General features: G+C 40.6%; 1 protein-coding gene across 1 annotated transcript in view; it reads right to left on the reverse strand.

Moving 5' to 3' along the window:
- Positions 1-475: 475 nt before the first annotated feature.
- The window catches only part of CEBPG (CCAAT enhancer binding protein gamma), a 140,968-nt gene continuing 121,231 nt past the window's right edge, over positions 476-20,212 (reverse strand). Inside the window, exon 3 of the mRNA XM_077276921.1 lies at positions 476-1,674. Within this exon, the coding sequence (XP_077133036.1) occupies positions 1,225-1,674 (450 nt within the window). The 3' untranslated portion in view covers positions 476-1,224. The remainder of the gene's footprint in view (positions 1,675-20,212) is intronic.

Consider the following 20,212-nt stretch of genomic DNA (forward strand, 5'->3'; position numbering starts at 1 on the left):
TTACTGAGCAGCAGATATCTTTTCTGCATGGTGAACCCCGGACTGTGAACGCACCTCATATCCTCTCTAATTATTATTTGGTGCGTTCGCCAGTCCTAACACTGTATGTGCAATTTTTAATCCAGTAATTTTTTTTTACGTTTTTTCTTTCCAGTGTAGACAGAGCCCCCACACCACCGAACACCCGCAGTGGCGCACATCCAAACATCCCCTCATCCCAGCCTGCAGCAATGCTCCACTCTTGCCTCTTCCAGCAGCGACCCTGGGACCCTGCTTCTCACCACAGCCACCACCCCCAGAAAGCAATAAGACGCATGGATTATAAGAAGCACCACAATTTTTCCTATTTTTATCCTCAAAATTTGAGGTGTGTCTTATAATCCGGTGCATCTTATAATCCACAAAATATGGTATGTCTGTGAGTACATGTCGTTACTTATGCGGCAATAAGAAATGTGACATTTTTAAGGTATGATTATTTTTTCCAGATTAGAACAATTTTTATTGGGAAAACTGGGATTTTTTTTGCAATATATATCTGCCCTTAAGGGGATTTTAACATGTGATTTAAAAATGTGAATTAAGGTAGTATTAATACACAGCACTACTGAGCTGTACTGTACAGTGGTGGGCATTAGACTATCATATCAGTGCTTGACTAATGATTACCCTACCAGGCCTTGCCTCCAGTGGGATCTGATTGTACTGTAATGTATGGCAAACCCAAAGGCCTTTGTTGAGCCTCTAATTGCCATAGCAACCCATTGATACTCACGATCCTGCTGCAGGTCTTCCAATGGGAAGACAGAGAGTGTTTTAAATCTGTCAACCTCCATGTTTGGTTCTCATTATTGAAAACACAATATGGGGGATTAAACAGGTAGGATTCCTGAGAACGCTGATCATAGCAGTTATAGTAGGAGTTGCAATGTGAATATCAATTGGCTCCTGCAGCTGATTGCACCACATAGTACATATCTGTCATGGAGCACAAAATAATATGATCATGATGATAGACACATCATGTAGCGCTAAAAAAATTTAACAGGATTTTTAAAACATCTGAACTCCCAGTGCTATTCACATAAAATGTTTACAAAGATGAAGCAGAACAAATAGTTGCAGCACTTCTTGGAATATAAATCCATGAACAATTATCAAGCTTTATCTCTGTCCAAAAGTCTATTCTGAAGTCTTCCACCAATTAAAATATTGTAGTACATGTTATGGTGTTGCTTGGTCCTGCCCTGCTACAGAAGTCTCTGTTGGTACACTTTCTGCTAAGTTGTGTGCATGCTCTAGGAAAAGGTCCTTCAGCACACTTAACTCTTTCGTCAATAGCTTAATTTTGGCTTCTAGCCTCTCGTTCTCCTCTTTCAGCTGATTGACCCGTTGCAGTGTATCTTGGGCTTTTTGCTTGCTTTTTAATCTACTTTTCTTTACAGCCATGTTGTTGCGCTCCCTGCGTAGACGGTACTCCTCGCTACCACGGTCCATCCGTTGTACTTTCTTGTTTTTACTTGCAATAGTAGTTTTGCCATCACCTTCTGGGTCTAGTGGCACAAGCAGAGGAGTTGATGGGCTACTCAGGTGAGAATTACTTAACCCATCATCTGAAGAAGATGGAGAAATATCCATTTTCAAAAGTTGGAAATGCAAAAAATGCTGGAAAACCTGCAGTGAAATGATAGAAAAAAATATAACTAATTTAAAATTCTATTAAACAGAATACATTCAAAAGGAACTGGTCAGCTTAATCATACTGCACCAAACACAGGCAGCATGAATTACAAACAGACTCTGTTATTGCAGCAAAGTATAGGTTTCTATTAAATACTGCAGCATTTTAGGGAAAATATACTAGAAAGAGAACTTGTCACATATTACCGTATATCGCCATTACCCTTCAGATTTAGGGTTAATAGTATTAGCACGGCACCAGGGAGAAACTGAATGTAAGGCTACTTTCACACTAGTCCGTCGGTACGGGCCGTCGCAAACCGTCGGCCCGACGGACAGTGTGTTAATGTAGCACAACGTGGGCAGCGGATGCAGTTTTACAACGTATCCGCTGCCCATTGTGAGTTCCGGGGAGGAGGGGGCGGAGTTTTGGCCGTGCATGAAAATGGCGGACATGACGCCCAAAAAAATGTTACATGGAACTTTTTTTATGCCGACGGTCCGCCAAAACACGACGCATCGACGCATCCATCACACGACGGATGCGACATGTGGAAATCCGTCGCAATGCATCGCTAATGCAAGTGTATGGAGAAAAAACACATCCTGCGGGCAACTTTGCAGGATGCGTTTTTTCTCCAAAACGACGCATTGCGACGTGCGTCACGCGATGCTAATGTGAAAGTAGCCTTATTCTTCCCAGGATCCAGCTTTCAGTTATAAAGCCATTCTGGCACAGCAATAGTAACCTTTGAGTAGAGGCAGTAAACACGTTTCAGCACTTGACTGACAGCCAGCAATGCGGGCTTCATCATGCCACCGATCACAGTGCCGTGACAGTAGACAAACTGGAAAACCTGTATGACTGAAAGCTGGCGGCTCCTATGAGGAGCTAATTTAATTCCGCTTTCATTACAGTGGCCGGGCAGTTTTCTAACACTATTAACATGCAGATTAACTCTATGTCTGCAGGTTAATAGCATTAACTGACATGAGCTGTTTCCTTTAAAGTGATTGCTTGAGACATGGAGTTTAGGATGATTAGTTACAGAGGTATGTTCCCACTTGCTTTTTCCTTTCCCCCTTAGCTAGATTGAAAGGTATTGCCCAATGCCCACACATAGGGAGAGACCTGTTAACCTAGCATTGAGGAGACATACCTCAGTGACTAATAATTTCAGAAAAACAAATGCTGACTAGATGAGAAAGTATAAACCTCATGCACATAATAGAAGTTAATTCAATATCAATCTTAAATGGAATTCATCAAAAATTCATAAATCCAAAACACATGGGAGCATGATGGGGATCATCAAAAACAAAGGATGTGGTGGTTATTGTGAAAAAAAGCATAATTAAAGCCAATTACATATAATAAAACCATTTAGGCGCAACTAAAAGTAATAGCTAAGGTTGGAGTACAGTGCCCAGGCTAGAACAGGATAGAGGATAGAAAATAAAGCTAGTGCGAACCACTACCAATTGCTCTTTACAGCCATTTAATACTTGGTAGTTAAGTCCCAAGAATCAAATCACAAATAGTCAAAATGTAAAGTGCTAAATGATTGGAAAGCACACCACACAAAATAAGTAAATCGAGCAGGCTGATCGAAAAAACTGGTTAGCAGGTATTAGCGTTAGTTTTAGTGTGGTTATTGTACATGGGGATGGTAATAATGTAAAGCTGCTAATTGGCATTCACTACAAGCCTCTTAACCCCTTAAGCCCCAAGGGTGGTTTGCACGTTAATGGCCGGGCCAATTTTTACAATTCTGACCACTGTCGCTTTATGAGGTTACAACTCTGGAACTCTTCAATGGATATTGACGATTCTGACATGGTTTTCTCGTGACATATTGTACTTCATGATAGTGGTAAAATTCCTTCGATATAACTTGCGCTTATTTGTGAAAAAATGGAAATTTGGCGAAAAGTTTGCAATTTTCCAACTTTGAATTTTTATGCCCTTAAATCACAGAGATATGTCACACAAAATACTTAATAAGTAACATTTCCACCATGTTGTCTTTACATCAGCACAATTTTGGAACAAAATTTTTTTTTTGTTAGGGAGTTATAAGGGTTAAAAGTGGACCAGCAATTTCTCATTTTTACAACAATATTTTTTAGGGCCCACATCACATTTGAAGTCATTTTAAGGGGTCTATATGATAGAAAATAACCAAGTGTGACACCATTCTAAAAACTGCACCCCTCAAGGTGCTCAAAACTACATTCAAGAAGTTTATTAACCCTTCAGGTGTTTCACAGGAATTTTTGGAATGTTTTTTAAAAAAAATGAACATTTAACTTTTTTTCACAAAAAATTTACTTCAGCTCCAATTTGTTTATTTTACCAAGGTTAACAGGAGAAAATGGTCCCCAAGTGTTGTTGTACAATTTGTGCTGAGTACGCCGATACCCCATATGTGGGGGTAAACCACTGTTTGGGCGCATGGCAGTGCTCGGAAGGCAAGGAGCGCAGTTTGACTTTTCAATGCAAAATTGACTGGAATTGAGATGGGATGCCATGTTGCGTTTTGAGAGCCCCTGATGTGCCTAAACATTGAAACCCCCCAGAAGTGACACCATTTTGGAAAGTAGACCCCCTATGGAAGTTATCTAGATGTGTGGTGAGCACCTTGACCCACCAAGTGCTTCACAGAAGTTTATAATGCAGAGCAGCAAAAATAAAAAAATCATATTTTTTCACAAAAATTATCTTTTTGCCCCCAATTTTTTTATTTTCCCAAGGGTAAAAGAAGAAATTGGACCCTAAAAGTTGTTGTGCAATGTGTTCTGAGTACACTGATACTTCATATGTGGGGGTAAACCACTGTTTGGGTGCCCCTGATGTGCCTAAACATTGAAACCCCCCAACAAGTGACACCATTTTGGAAAGTAGACCCCCTAAGGAACTTATCTAGATGTGTTGTGAGAGCTTTGAACCCCCAAGTGTTTCACTACAGTTTATAACGCAGAGCCGTGAAAAAAAAAGATTTTTTTAGCCCCCAGTTTTGTATTTTCCCAAGGGTAAAGGGAAGAAGCGCCGTTTGGAATGCAGACTTAGATGGAATGGTCTGCAGGCGTCACGTTGCATTTGCAGAGTTCCTGATGTACCCAAACAGTAGAAACCCCCCACAAGTGACCCCATATTGGAAACTAGACCCCCCAAGTAACTTATCTAGATGTTTTGTGAGAACTTTGAACCCCCAAGTGTTTCACTACAGTTTATAACGCAGAGCCGTGAAAATAAAAAATCTTTTTCTAAAAAAATTATTTTTTAGCCCTCATTTTTGTATTTTCTCAAGCGTAACAGGAGAAATTGGACCCCAAAAGTTGTTGTCCAATTTGTCCTGAGTAAGCTGATACCCCATATGTTGGGGTAAACCCCTGTTTGGGTGCACGGGAGAGCTCGGAAGGGAAGGACTGTTTTACTTTTTCAACTCAGAATTGGCTGGAATTGAGATCGCACGCCATGTCGCCCCTGATGTGCCTAAACAGTGGAAACCCCCCAATTCTAGCTGAAACCCTAATCCAAACACACCCCTAACCCTAATCCCAACGGTAACCCTAACCACACCCCTAACCCTTACACACCCCTAACTCTAATCCCAACCCTAATCCCAACCATAAATCTAATCCAAACCCTAACCCTAACTGTAGCCCCAACCCTAACTTTAGCCCAATCCTAACTTTAGCCACAACCCTAACTGTAGCCCCAACCCTAACCTTAGCCCCAACCCTAACCCTAACCCTAATCTTAGCCCCAACCCTAGCCTTAGCCCTAACCCTAATGGGAAAATGGAAATAAATACATTTTTTTAATTTTATTATTTTTCCCTAACTAAGGGGGTGATGATGGGGGGTTTGATTTACTTTTATAGTGGGATTTTAGCGGATTTTTATGATTGGCAGCTGTCACACACTAAAAGACGCTTTTTATTGCAAAAAATAATTTCTGCGTCTCCACATTTTGAGAGCTATAATTTTTCCATATTTTGTTTCCACAGAGTCATGCGAGGTCTTGTTTTTTGTGGGACGAGTTGACATTTTTATTGATAACATTTTCGGGCACGTGACTTTTTTTATCACTTTTTATTCTGATTTTTGTGAGACAGAATGACCAAAAACCAGCTATTCATGAATTTCTTTTGGGGGGGTGTTTATACCGTTCCACGTTTGGTAAAATTGATAAAGCACTTTTATTCTTCGGGTCAGTATGATTACAGCGATACCTCATTTATATCTTTTTTATGTTTTGGCGCTTTTATACTATAAAAACTATTTTATAGAAAAAATAATTATTTTTGCACCGCTTTATTCTGAGGACTATAACTTTTTTTTTTTGCTGATGATGCTGTTTTGCGGCTCGTTTTTTGCAGGACAAGATGACGTTTTCAGCGGTACCATGGTTATTTATATCCGTCTTTTTGATCGCGTGTTATTCCACTTTTTGTTCGGCGGTATGATAATAAAGCGTTGTTTTTTGCCACGGGTTTTTTTTTTTTTTTACGGTGTTCACTGAAGGGGTTAACTAGTGACAGTTTTATAGGTCGGGTCGTTATGGACGCGGCGATACTAAATATGTGTACTTTTATTTTTTTAAATTTAGATAAAGAAATTTATTTATGGGAGCAATATATATTTTTTTGTATTTAGGAATATTTTTTTTTTTTTACATTATCACATTGTCCCGGGGGGGACATCACTATATAGTGACAGATCGCTGATCTGACACTTTGCAGTGCACTGTGTCAGATCAGCGATCTGACATGCAGTGCTCCAGGCTGCTCTGAGCAGGCGCTTGCAAGCCACCTTGTACCGCGGTGTGCTCACCTTGTACCGAGCGTCTCCTCCCTGCAGGCCCTGGATCCAAAATGGCCGCGGGGCTACTTCCGGGTCCTGCAGGGAGGAGACGCTCGGTACAAGGTGAGCACACCGCCTTGTACCGAGGGTCTCAGGGAAGCACGCAGGGAGACCCCTATGATGCTTCCCTATGCCCCCGGAACGCTGCGATCATGTTTGATCGCAGTGTTTTGGGGGGTTAATGTGCCAGGAGCGGTCCGTGACCGCTCCTGGCACAGTGCCGGATGTCAGCTGTGGTAGTCAGCTGACACCCGGCCGCGATCGGCCGCGCTCCCCCCGTGAGTGAGGCCGATCGCATATGATGTACTATCCCGTCACTGGGAATTAAGTCCCAGGTCACCTTGACGGGATAGTACGTGGGATTAAAGGGTTAATATAGCTGAACAGGTAGAGAATGAAATGCTGCAGTAAATTAAAAAGGCAGCAAATAATAAGAGTCATTACTATGAGGGATTTTAAGTATCCCGACATTCAATGGGACATAGAATTCTCTGGTTGTGTAAAAAGCTGTAAGTTCGGATCTGCAGTTCAAGACAATCACCTCTCTCAGCTGGTAGATGAACCAACAAGGGGAGGTAATCTGCTAGATCTGGTTATGTCAAATAGACCACATACAATTAAAGATCTACAGGTCTGGGAGTCATTGGGATGCTGCAACTATAATACAGTAAGTTTCAATGTAATATTCAATAAAACATTTCAATAAGGAAATGCAAAAATCTGAACTTTTGGAAAGCAGATTTAATAACATTAAGGGAAGAGCTTAATCATGTAGACTGGAACCATGACAAGGTATCTGTGTATACCGAAAAAAAAGTGTGTATGTTTAACCCCTTTGAGAGGAAGCCTGTTTTCACCTTAATGACTGGGACAATTTTTACAATTCTGGCCACTGTAAGTTTATGAGGAAAAGCTTCAATGAATCCGGTGATTCGGAGAATGTTTTCTCATGACATATTGTACTTTATGATAGCATTAAAAAAAAATTCAATATGACTTGCGTTTATTTGTAAAAAAAATGGAAATTTGGTGAAAATTTTGAAAATTTCGCAACTATCAAAATTTTAATTTTTATGCCCTTAAATCAGAGAGTCATATCGCAAAAATAGTTAATAAATAACATTTCCCACATGTCTACTTTACATCAGCACAATTTTGGAAACATCATTTTTTTTGTTAGGAAGTTATAAGGGTTAAAAGTTGACCAGCGATTTTTCATTTTTACAACAAAATTAGCAAAAAACTTTTTTTCAGGGACCACCTCACACTTGAAGTGACTTTGAGTCACCTATATGACAGAAAATACCCTAAAATGACACCATTCTAAAAACTGCACCTCTCAAGGTACTCAAAACCACATTCAAGAAGTTTATTAACCCTTTGTTAGGGGTGAAGTTCCCACTGCTGCACAGGGGGAATCTCGAATCATGTCCTCTGCGGTCTCCCATTATTCCCCAGCTGCAGAGGAGCCTGCTCAACAGACATCGATCGCAGCGTCTGGCTCAAGCTGATACTGTGTGACTGGTTACTGCTGCCATCCCAGGTTCAGCCATTGTAACTAGCATTGATCAGCGGTGAGCAGATGCTCCAGAGACTAAGTCCTGCTTTTCGTCTACTGAGCATGCCCGTGGGATGACCTCTCATTGGAGGTCGGGGGTCACATGCTCAGGTCCTGTTGCGGCTCTGATTGGACCACTGGGAAGGTCCCGGAAGGTTGCATCCATAAAAGGTTTGCATGGCCGCTCGGCCATGCTCTAGTATAAATCTGATATAGTGTGTGTGTGTGGATGTATGACTGAATCTGGTGAAAGCTCCTAATTATACCCATTCCTAGTGTTGTTGAAAGCATTGGGTGTTTAAGCTACTTAGTGCCAGACTGTGCTATCTAGCACTAGGCACGATTACACAGCGTCTATTAACAGCGTCCATCAGTGAGGCACCTTGTGCAATTAGTGCGCTTACCTGGCCCTAGTTAGGGTGGATAGTGGCGTCCGCCAGAGCGGCATTGTACGCACTCAGTGTGGTAGATTATTATTTAGGCTTTCCATGGCACCATAATTGTGGCGCTGAGCGCAAGTGGTCTAGAGGGACTTCGTGTCTTGGGGCAGAGTCCTGTGACTCTATACTTGCTTTCTCTCTGCGGTGTTGTGGCCCTGTGACACAACAGGGTTCGCTTCCTTCATACCGGGTGAAGCTAACGCATGTGTGCTCTCATTCAACCGCCATTTACTGTCCACCATTAATGAGCAGCAGGTATCATCTCTGCACGGTGGACTTAGGGCTGCGAACGCACCTTATTCCATCTTTAAAATTATTTGGTGCGTTCCCCCAGCCCTAACACCCTTCAGGTGCTTCACAGGAACTTTTGGAATGTGGAAGGAAAAAATAAACATATACTTTTCTCTTACAAAAATTTTAGTTTAGACCTAATTTTTTTAACTTTCGCAAGGGTAACAGGATAAAATGGACCATACATTTTGCTGTGCAATTTATCTATCTTTTTTAGCTACAGATTTTGCATTTTCATAAGGGTAACAGGAGAAATTTCTCCATACAATTTGTTGTGTAATTTCTCCTGAGTACGCGAATACCCGATATGTAGGGGAAAACCACTGTTTATGGTAGGGTTTGGAATGGAAGTGCCATTTTTTGAATGCAAAATTTGAACGCCATGTCCCGTTTGAAGAGCCAGTGATGTGCCTAAACAGTGGAAACCCCCACAAGTGACACCATTATGGAAACTAGACCCCTTTGGGACCTTATCTAGAAGTGTATTGAGCACCTTGAACCCCCAGGCGCTTCACAGAAATTTATAACGTTAAGCTGTGAAAATAAAAAAAAATCACATTTTTCGCACAAAAATCTTTTTTAGCTACAAATGTTGTATTTTCACACAAGGGCAAAAGGAGAAAATGGACACTAATGTTTCTTGTGCAATTTCTCCTGAGTTCACAGACAGCCCATATGTGGTGTAAAACTACTTTTGAGGCACAGTGCAAAGCTCAGAACGGAAGTAGTGCCACATTACAGTGCAGAGGTACCCCCAAAGGGGACCCAATTTGGGAAATTATAACCCTTTGGGAATTTATCTACAGATGTAGTGATGATTTTGACTCCATGGGTGTTTTCCAGAAACAGGCAGCAGTGCATGTTGCTTAGTGAAAATTGCAAACTGCCGTTGTAGTGACCAGTACGCTGTAGTAACCAGTACATTATGCCCAGCTCATGCTTCTGGACACATGCACCTGTAAATTAGGAGTGCTCACATCACTACAGAAATGCCAAACATGTGGGCGCTAAATGTTGTTTAGGCACACTGGGGCTCAGAAGGGAGGGGGGCATTTAGATTTAAGAGCGGAGAATTTGCTGAATTTCTTTTGGAGGGTGAGGAGCTATTTCGCTTTTCCAGAGCCTTTGTGCTACCAGTAACATGGAAGCACCCTATAATTCCATTAACAGATGACAGATCTGAGTGGGGACTTGTTTTTTTTGTGGATTGAGTGAAAGCTTTTATTGGGAACATTTTACATAACGTTTAAGATCAGTTATCCGGCACTTAACGCTAACCACTTACTTTGCTGTTTCCATCTAAACCTCTGAGTGACGTGATTCAGATGAAACCCCCCGATGGATCCATTCACTGTAGTGAGGCAGCAGAGTTACTCTGGACTCTGTCTGGCCTCTTTTATGCAATCCTAGAAAGATGGACACTGCCGGATCACAGGTCCTATGGCACACGCAATGTCTCCATCTGCCTCATTATAGGGAATCTTTCGCCAGAGGTTGTTTGAATCATGTGTTTCAGAGATTTACACGGAAACCCCAATGTAAGCGCTCAGTGCAGAGCACAGGATCAATTTGCTGCGAGCCTTACTACGATCTTTGGGAGGCAGAATGAAATAATCAACAGCATGTGAAGAATTGGTTTTATTTATTTTTTACGCTGTTCCTCATGCGGTATAAGCGATTAGGCAACTTTATTCTTCACGTCGGTGTGATTACAGCAATACCAGTTTTATATCGGGTTTTGGCTGCTGTCACACACTAAAAGACGCTTTTTATTTCAAAAACTAGTTTTTGCATCACTATATTCTGACAGCTATAATTTTTTAATATTTCAGCTGAAAGAGTCATGCAAGGGCTTGTTTTTTGAGGGACGAGCTGAAGTTTTTATTGGTACCATTTTTGGGCACATGACATTTTTGATCACTTTCTATTCTAGACTGAATGAACAAAAAACAGGAATTCAGGAATTACTTTTTTTTCTTTATTTTTAAGCCATTCAGCATGTCGTAAAATTGAACACCAAAAAAAGAACTAATTCCCAGAAATGGGTTAAAAATGCTTTTTTATTATTACAAAATAGTCATCAGAATAATCCAATAAATATAACACAAAGGGGATCCACAAATACAGGAACAAGAATAGAAGTGGGACACCTGGAAATAGGAAAGCAGCATGCAGACAACAACATAATCTAAATATAAATTATCTGCTATCAAAGGGATAAAATAAGTTCAAAAATATCAAATAGCATTATAAATTAAGTGCTTGTGCAAGAAATATATTAAAGCCAGAGATAGCAGAGACCCAAATGAAGTACAATATCATATGATTCGGACCAAAGGTCTTGTAGATGTTGTCGACCCTTGGACGAAGCTCCCAGAGTGAAACGTGCATCGGGTGTGGTGGGCACCTGGATACCGATATATCTTTAAGGTAAACATACATTTTTTTCCTTCCACATTCCAAAAGTTCCTGTGAAGCACCTGAAGGGTGTTAGGGCTGGGGGAATGCACCAAATAATTTTAAAGATGGAATAAGGTGCGTTCGCAGCGATGGGTCCACCGTGCAGAGATGATACCTGCTGCTCGGTAATGGTTGACAGTAAATGGCGGTTTAATGAGAACACACATGCGTTAGCTTCACCCGGTATGAAGGAAGCGAACCCTGTTGTGTCACAGGGCCACAATACCGCAGAGAGAAAGCAAGTACACAAGTACAGAGTCACAGGACTCTGCCCCAAGTCATGGGTTTAGAGTCCCTCTAGACCACTTGTGCTCAGCGCCACAATTATGGTGCCATGGAAAGCCTAAATAATAATTATCTGCCATCAAAGGGATAAAATACATTCAAAAATATCAAAGCCAGAGATAGGTTAAGATATCCATCTATATCCCTTTAGATAGCAGAGACCCAAATGAAGTATAATATCATATGATTCGGACCAAAGGTCCTGTAGATGTTGTCGACCCTTGGACGAAGCTCCCAGAGTTAAACGTGTGTCGGGTGTGGTGGGCACCTGGATACCGATATATCTTTAAGGTAAACATACATTGCTTCTTTGTGACTATTTGTCATGTATTATTTGTGTTTTGAAAACATCTACAGGACCTTTGGTCCGAATCACGTGATATTGTACTTCATTTGGGTCTCTGCTATCTAAAGGGATATAGTTGGATATCTTAACCTATCTGTGGCTTTAATATATTTCTTGCACAAGCATTTTATTTATAATGCTATTTGATATTTTTGAATGTATTTTATCCCTTTGATAGCAGATAATTTATATTTAGATTATGTTGTTGTCTACATGCTGCTTTGCTATTTCCAGGTGTCCCACTTCTATTCTTGTTCCTGTATTTATGGATCCCCATTGTTATATTCATTGGATTATTCTGATGACTATTTTGTATTTATGACATTGTGTAATAATAAAAAAGTATTTTTAACCCATTTCTGGGAATTAGTTCTTCTTTTTTTGGTGTTCATTGTAGTTTCATTTTTTTATTCCCTGGGTTTTTTTTTATATAAGGACAGAAGGTTCCTATTGGTGTTATATGTGGTAAAATTGGTAAGACAGCTTAATTCTTTGGATCAGTACAATTACAGCGATACCTCATTTATATTTTTAATGTTTTGGCGCTTTTACATAAAAACTTGTATAGGAAAAATAATTATTTTTGCATCGCTTTATTCTGAGAGCTATATCTTTTTTAATTTTTATACTGATGGAGCTGTATGGTGGCTTGTTTTTTGTGGGACAAGACGTTTTCAGCTGTACCATTTTTATTTAAATCGGTCTTTTTGATCGCGTTTTATTGCACTTTTTGTTCAGCTGTATGATGATAAAGCATTGTTTTTTGCCTCGTTTTTTATTTTTTACTTTTAGGGTATGTGCACACGTCCGGATTTCTTGCAGAAATTTCCTGAATAAAACCGGAAATTTTCTGCAAGAAATCCGCATTTTTTTTTTTTGCGTTTTTTTTAGCATTCTGCAAGCGTAATTAGCTTGCAGAATGCTAAAGTTTTCCAAGCGATCTGTAGCATCACTTGGAAAACTGACTGACAGGTCGGTCACACTTGTCAAACAATACTGTTTGACAAGTGTGACCAACTTTTTACTATAGATGCAGCTTATACAGCATCTATAGTAAAAGATAGAATGTTTAAAAATAATAAAAAAAATAAAAAAATGGTTATACTCACCCTCTGCAGCCTCCGTTCCTATAGATGCCAGTGTGGTTCAGGGCCTTCGGTGACGTCACGGCTTGTGATTGGTCGCGAGCGGTCACGCGACCAATCACAAGACAGTGACGTCACCGCAGGTCCTGAACCACACCATCTATAGGAACCGAAGCGGCAGCATGCAGCGGTGAGAGGCAGGAACACTCCGGGGGACATCGAAGGTGAGTATAGGACTATTTTTTATTTTAATTCTTTTTTTTCGACCAATTATATGGTGCCCAGTGCGTGGAGGAGAGTCTCCTCTCCTCCACCCTGGGTACCAACCGCACATAATCTGCTTACTTCCCACATGGTGTGCACAGCCCCGTGCGGGAAGTAAGCAGATCAATGGACTCCTAGGTGTGCGGAATCCCCGCAATTCCGCATTTTTAATGAACATGTTGCTTTTTTTTCCGCGATGCGATTTTTTCGCGGAAAAAATCGCAACATTTGCACAAAAAATGCGGAATACACTGTAAATAATAGGAGGCATAGGTTAGCGTTTTTTTCGCGTTTTTATCACGTTTTTATAGCGAAAAAACGCGAAAAAAACGCGAAAAATCCTAAACGTGTGCACATGGCCTCATGGTGTTCACTGAAGGTATTAACTAGTCAGATAGTTTTATAGAGCGGGTCGTTACGGATACAGCGATACCAAATATGCTTACTTTTATTTTTTTTTTATTTACATAAATGTATTTATTGGTAAAATAGTTTTTTTTTTCTTTATTTGGAGATTTAAAAAATTTTTTTTTTTTTTTTTTTTACACATTATATATATTTTTTAACTTTATTACATTGTCCCAGCATCGGACATTACTATATTAGATCAGATCGCTCATCTGAAACTGCAGAGTGTCAGATAAGTATCTGACAGGCAGGGAAGGAGGCATTGAGAAGCCACCTCCCTGCAGGACCCGGAAGGACCCCGCGGCCATCTTGGTGTCGGGGTCTCCATGGAGATCAGCAGAACAATGCGATCAGACAAATGTTTTCAATTTTGACCAGTGTCACTTCATGTGGTAATAACTAATTACTGGGATTCATGGAAGTGTTCCAGAGTTATTACCACATAAAGTGACACTGGTCAAAATTGAAAACATTTGTCTGCATAAAAATTAAAATGTTGAAAATTGCAAGACTTTCTACATTTTTGCCAAATTTCCAATATTTTCACAAATGAATGCAATATTATCTTAAATTTACCACTATCAACTTTCAAAATTTTAATTTTGATGCACTTTAACTAGAAAGTTATATTACACAAAATAATTAATAAATAACATTTCTCACATGTCTACTTTACAGACGCATCAGTTTTGAAACATTTTCCAGGACGTTCCTCCTGACAGCACCCTGGAGGAAATCCTCCTCCTCCTTCTTACAGGGACAGTAAACACACAAGAGGTTAAATCGACCCTCCCCACCCCAATTTCCTCAGAGTGTTTTTCCTGTCCCTGCATGGAAGGATGTACGTAAGATCTGCTTACCGGAGGACCTAGGGGGATCGTTCAGCTGGTCCAATCTTTTCCCCTGTCAAGTACCCCGGGGCTGACACTCTCCTGGGCGGGAGTCCCCCAGCTGCAGAGACCAGTGAGTGGATGAGGCTCCTGGGTAGAACTGCTTCCTCCCGCAGTGGAGGCTCTTGGTTTTGATGCTGTCTGGCACACCAGCGCCAATATCAAAAGTCACATGGGGGAAGGGGCCGACGCACTTCCAGTGACATCAGAGCAAGCACCGGAGGTAAGAGGTCGGTGTGCGTTCCAGAGGGGAACTGAGAAATCAGCGAGACAGGTCGTGGTGCCTTCCCTGATTCTCGCGGGGCAACAACGCAGCAGCATACCATGGAGGATCCGGGCAGGACATAGCTGGAGGGGATAAGTGCGTTGTGCTCAATCTGTTGTTTCTAATCATGGCCCCTGACCGATCACTCTCTTGCACTGTGTAGGAAAAGGGATCCCCAGCTATGTCCCTGCCAGTACCCAAATTACATGGGAAAGCCTCGCTAAAGTTCAGGAGATGTCCTATATGCCACATAAAGTTCCTGGACTCATATAGTAGGACTCTCTGTGACACCTGCATGGCCAATCTGAGATGAGGTCCATGATTTGAGAAGAGGTCCAGGCTTCTATGTCCATTCTTTCTCGATCGCAGCCCCCCTTCCCAGGCCCAGGTGCTAAGAGAGTGAGGTGGGAGGTAGGAATCCTCATCCGAGGTTAGCTCTATATCCTGGGGTCGGACTAGGAGGATGAGGGCGAAGTGTTGCCAGAAAGTCAGGAACAAGGCAGAAGATATCTGTTTGTGTCCAATGACAAAGATGAACTAGTCGGGGCAATTAGGGACAGTGCAGGAGGAAGAGGTCCAAAGCCACAGTCTAAACAGAAAATAATGTTTGGGGGTCTCAGAGTGCAAAAGCAGTGCGTGTTCCCTGTGAACGATCACATTCGGGCCATGGTTTTGGAAGAGTGGAAAGATGCTGAGAAGCGCCTGTTGGTATCCCGGGACTTTAAGAAATGTCTTCCATTTGATCTGGAGGATACGAAGATGTGGGAAGAAATTCCCAAAATCGACATGCTCGTAGCTAAGGTCACCAAAAAGACATCCATCCCTTTTGAAGACTTGTCCAGCTTAACGCCTTATTCCCCCGGTTTTGTATTTTTGCTTTTCGCTCCCCTCCTTCACAGAGCCATACATATTTTATTTTTCCATTAATATGGCCATGCTTATTTTTTGCAGGACGAGTTGTATGTTTAAATGACACCATTGGTTTTACCATGTCACATACTAGAAAACAGGAAAAAAATTCCAAGACGGGTGAAATTGCAAAAAAAGTGCAATCCCACACTTGTTTTTTGTTTGGCTTTTTTTGCTAGCTTCACTAAATGCTAAAACTGACCTGCCATTATGATTCTCCAGGTCATTACGAGTTCATAGACACCAAACGTGTCTAAGTTCTTTTTTATCTAAGTGGTGAAAAAAAAATTCAAACCTTGATGAAAAAAAGCGCAATTTTCTGTTACCAGTAGCGTCTCCATTTTTCATGATCTGGGGTTGGGTTAGGGCTTAATTTTTGCGCGGCAAGCTGACGTTATTAATGATACCATTTAGGTGCAGATGCTTTCTTTTGATCGCCCGTTATTGGATTTTAATGCAATGTTGCGGCAACCAAAAAAAGTAATTCTGGCGTTTTGACTTTTTTTCTCGCTATGCTGTTTAGAGATTAGGTTCTTTTTTTTATGATAGATCGGGCGATTCTGAATGCGGCAATACCAATTAAGTGTAGGTTTGATTTTTTTTTAATTGTTTTATTCTGAATGGGGCGAAAGCAGGGTGATTTACATAGTAACATATTAACATAGTTAGCAAGGCCAAAAAAAGACATTTGTCCATCCAGTTCAGCCTATACTCCATCAGAATAAATCCACAGATCTACATCCTTCTAAAGAACCTAATAACTGTAAGATACAATATTGTTATACTCCAGGAAGACATCCAGGCCTCTCTTGAACCCCTTGACTAAGTTTACCATCACCACCTCCTCAGGCAAGGAATTCCAGATTCTCATTGCCCTAACAGTAAAGAATCCTCTTCTATGTTGGTGGAAAAACCTTCTCTCCTCCAGACACAGAGAAAGCCCCCTTATAACCATCACCTTCATTGGTATAAACAGATCCTCGGAGAGATATTTGTATTGTCCCCTTATATACTTATACATGGTTATTAGATTGCCCCTCAGTCGTCTTTTTTCTAGACTAAATAATCCTAACTTTTCTAACCTCTCTGGGTATTGTAGCTCCCCCATCCCCTTTATTAATTTCGTTGCCCTCCTTTGTACTCGCTCTAGCTCCATTATATCCTTCCTGAGCACCCGTGCACAAAACTGTACACAGTACTGCATGTGCGGTCTAACCAGGGATTTGTACAGAGGCAGTATAATGCTCTCATCATGTGCATCCAGACCTCTTTTAATGCACCCCATGATCCTGTTTGCCTTGGCAGCCGCTGCCTGGCACTGGCTGCTCCAGGTAAGTTTATCATTAACTAGGATCCCCAAGTCCTTCTCCATGTCAGATTTACCCAGTGGTTTCAGATTCAGCGTGTAATGGTGATATTGATTCCGTCTTCCCATGTGTATAGACTTACATTTATCATTGTTAAACCGCATCTGCCACCTTTTCTCCCAAGTTTCCAACATATCCAGATCCATCTGTAGCAGAATACTATCTTCTCTTGTATTGATTGCTTTACATAGTTTTGTATCATCTGCAAATATCGATATTTTACTGTATAAACTTTCTGCCAGATCGTTAATAAATATGCTGAAGAGAATAGGTCCCAACACCGACCGCTGTGGTACCCCACTGGTCAAAGCGACCCAATGAGAGAATATACCATTTATAACCACCCTCTGCTTTCTATCACTAAGCCAGTTACTTACCCATTTACACACATTTTCCCCCAGACCCAGCAATCTCATTTTGTGTACCAACCTCTTGTCGGCACGGTAACAAACGCTTTGGAAAAATCAAGATATACCACGTCCAATGACTCACCTTGGTCCAGTCTATAGCTTACCTCTTCATAAAAACTGATTAGATTGGTTTGACAGGAGCGATTCCTCATAAACCCATACTGATATGGAGTTAAACAGTTATTCTAATTGAGATAATCCAGAATAACATTCCTCAGAAACCCTTCAAATATTTTTCCAACAATAGAGGTTAGACTTACAGGCCTAGAATTTCCAGGTTCACTTTTAGAGCCCTTTTTGAATATTGGTACAATATTTGCTATGCGCCAGTCCTGTGGAACAGACCCCATCACTATAGAGTCCCTAAATATAAGAAAAAATGGCTTGTCTATTACATTACTTAGTTCTCTTAGTACTCGTGGGTGTATGCCATCTGACACGGAGATTTATCAATATTAATCTTATTTAGCCAGTTTCGCACCTCTTCTTGGGTTAGATTGGTGACCCTAAATATAGGGTTTTCTTTGTTTCTCGGCATTTCACCTAACATTTCATTTTCCACCGTGAATATGAAGGTGTTTAATATATTAGCTTTTTCCTTGTCATCTACAACCATTCTTTCCTCAAAATTTTTTAAGGGGCCTACACTTTCACTTATGACTCTTTTACTCTTAATATAGTTGAAGAACAGTTTGTGATTAGTTTTGCTCTCCTTAGCAATGTGCTTCTCTTTATCCGAATATTCTCCCTTAAAATGGACTTTAGATAAGACATTACATAAAGACAAACCCCTCCTCCTCTCCGATCCTTTCTAAACAGACTGTAACCATGTAACTTATTACCCAAACAAAGGGCCTTATATCATAAGCTCATCCATAAATACATAAATGTAAACCAAAAAAGAAATGGATCTCAGAGCAATAAAAATAGAAATTTTATTGATAATTATATAAAAACAATTTTATCATCATTTCAATAAATAAATACATAAAAAAACAAAGAACAAGAAAACAGGGTTAATGTGACACCTAGTGTCATGTCCAATGGTGGTCAAATTAATCAGAGGAGCATAATAAACCTACATGCATATAAATATGTGCAAAATAGCAAAATAAGCAGCAAGACTAATAATCATATTAAGTAATATTTAACAAGCTGTAAGCTACAAAATATATATATGTGCAAAAATGGCAAAAAATGAACCAAAAAGGTTAGTGGTTATGAAGATATAAGGTAACACACGCAAAATTGCTGGCTATAAGAAATTCATAAGGGCTTCCTATCCAGTATAACAATATAAACCAGCAAGTGCATGGTATATACAGGCACCCAAATTGAGATCATGCAATCATGCCAAACCATAACCATAATGGTTTACCAGAAAAGGCTAGTAATGACGGATTAGATTGTAATCAAAATCCCTGAAAATGCATGCAGATAGTAAAAGAATCAAAATACCCATAATAGACCAACCTTAAGAGCAGACGTGGAAAACAACCCCAACACACGTGTCGCTACTATGCTTCCTCAGGGGGCATGGTGTGCAGATGATAGCTGCAGGTATTAATAGCGCTAGGCAGACAATCGCATGTAAAAGCGATATCATGCGGCGCTTCCGAGTGCACCGACGCCTGTCGAAAACCAAGATACCAGCGTCCGACGTCATCAGCCCGCGCCCCCCACTGACGCGCCAGGAAGTGGGCGGAGGGCCAAAGACGTCACAGGGACGCGTGACCATGGCAACGGACAGACGAAGGCACGGGGAAGCGCACGCCGCAGGTAAAGACCAGGTAAAGACCAGGTATAGTAAGGAACAAAAGATCACTGAAGAGAAAGTAAAGGGATAACACATACCTTGTAATTTTGAAAAGGAAGAAACACCCAGTGGGAAAGTGAGAAAGAGTGAGAAACAAGAGTGCTGAACAGAAAAAGGATTGAATGAACTAAAAACAAAAAGTGAATTATATATCAATCCAATAGATATTTATCAAATAAACTTGAATATCGCAACATGTGCGGTATAATAATGTTAAACAGCTATGAGTAGCTAAAAATATGCATGAAGAGCATAATGCATATGTGTAAGAGATATGTATATGTATATTTCCAATACATGCCATAGCACATTAAAAAGATGAAGGTATGATTAAAAAGGTGCAAAAAGTGCTGTATGTGAAGAAATATACACTAGTGAAAAATGAATAATTGAAGAAAAATGCACCTGATGTACAAAGTGAAAATAAATAAATTAAGTGCAAAATGCACTAAGTGCATGTAAATGCACACAATATAATATACATAAAAAATACAAAAAACTCTTTGCAAAAAAAAATATATATAAAAATCCACAAAGAGAATACAGTTCAATACATTATTGTACTGTATCCTCTAGTTAACTAGTTAATAGGCGTGGGTGGATCGCGATTCTGCCCACGCCTATTGCGGGCACATGTCAGCTGTTCAAAACAGCCTGGGATTGTCGTCAGTCTTACCTCGACAAGAAAATATCCCTATCCCTGGCAGTAAAGAAGTCCCTTCTTTGGTGGATTCAGCCTGGAAATCTAAAGGTGGGCATTCCTTGGATCACTTCTGTATCCACAGACGCCAGCAAGTGGGGATGGTGAGAGCACCTGGAAGGGAGAATTCTCCAGGGAGAGTGGCCATTGAACATACGATCCAGGTCTT

Source organism: Ranitomeya variabilis, chromosome 8 (assembly GCF_051348905.1).
Source record: "Ranitomeya variabilis isolate aRanVar5 chromosome 8, aRanVar5.hap1, whole genome shotgun sequence".
Lineage (NCBI taxonomy): Eukaryota > Metazoa > Chordata > Amphibia > Anura > Dendrobatidae > Ranitomeya > Ranitomeya variabilis.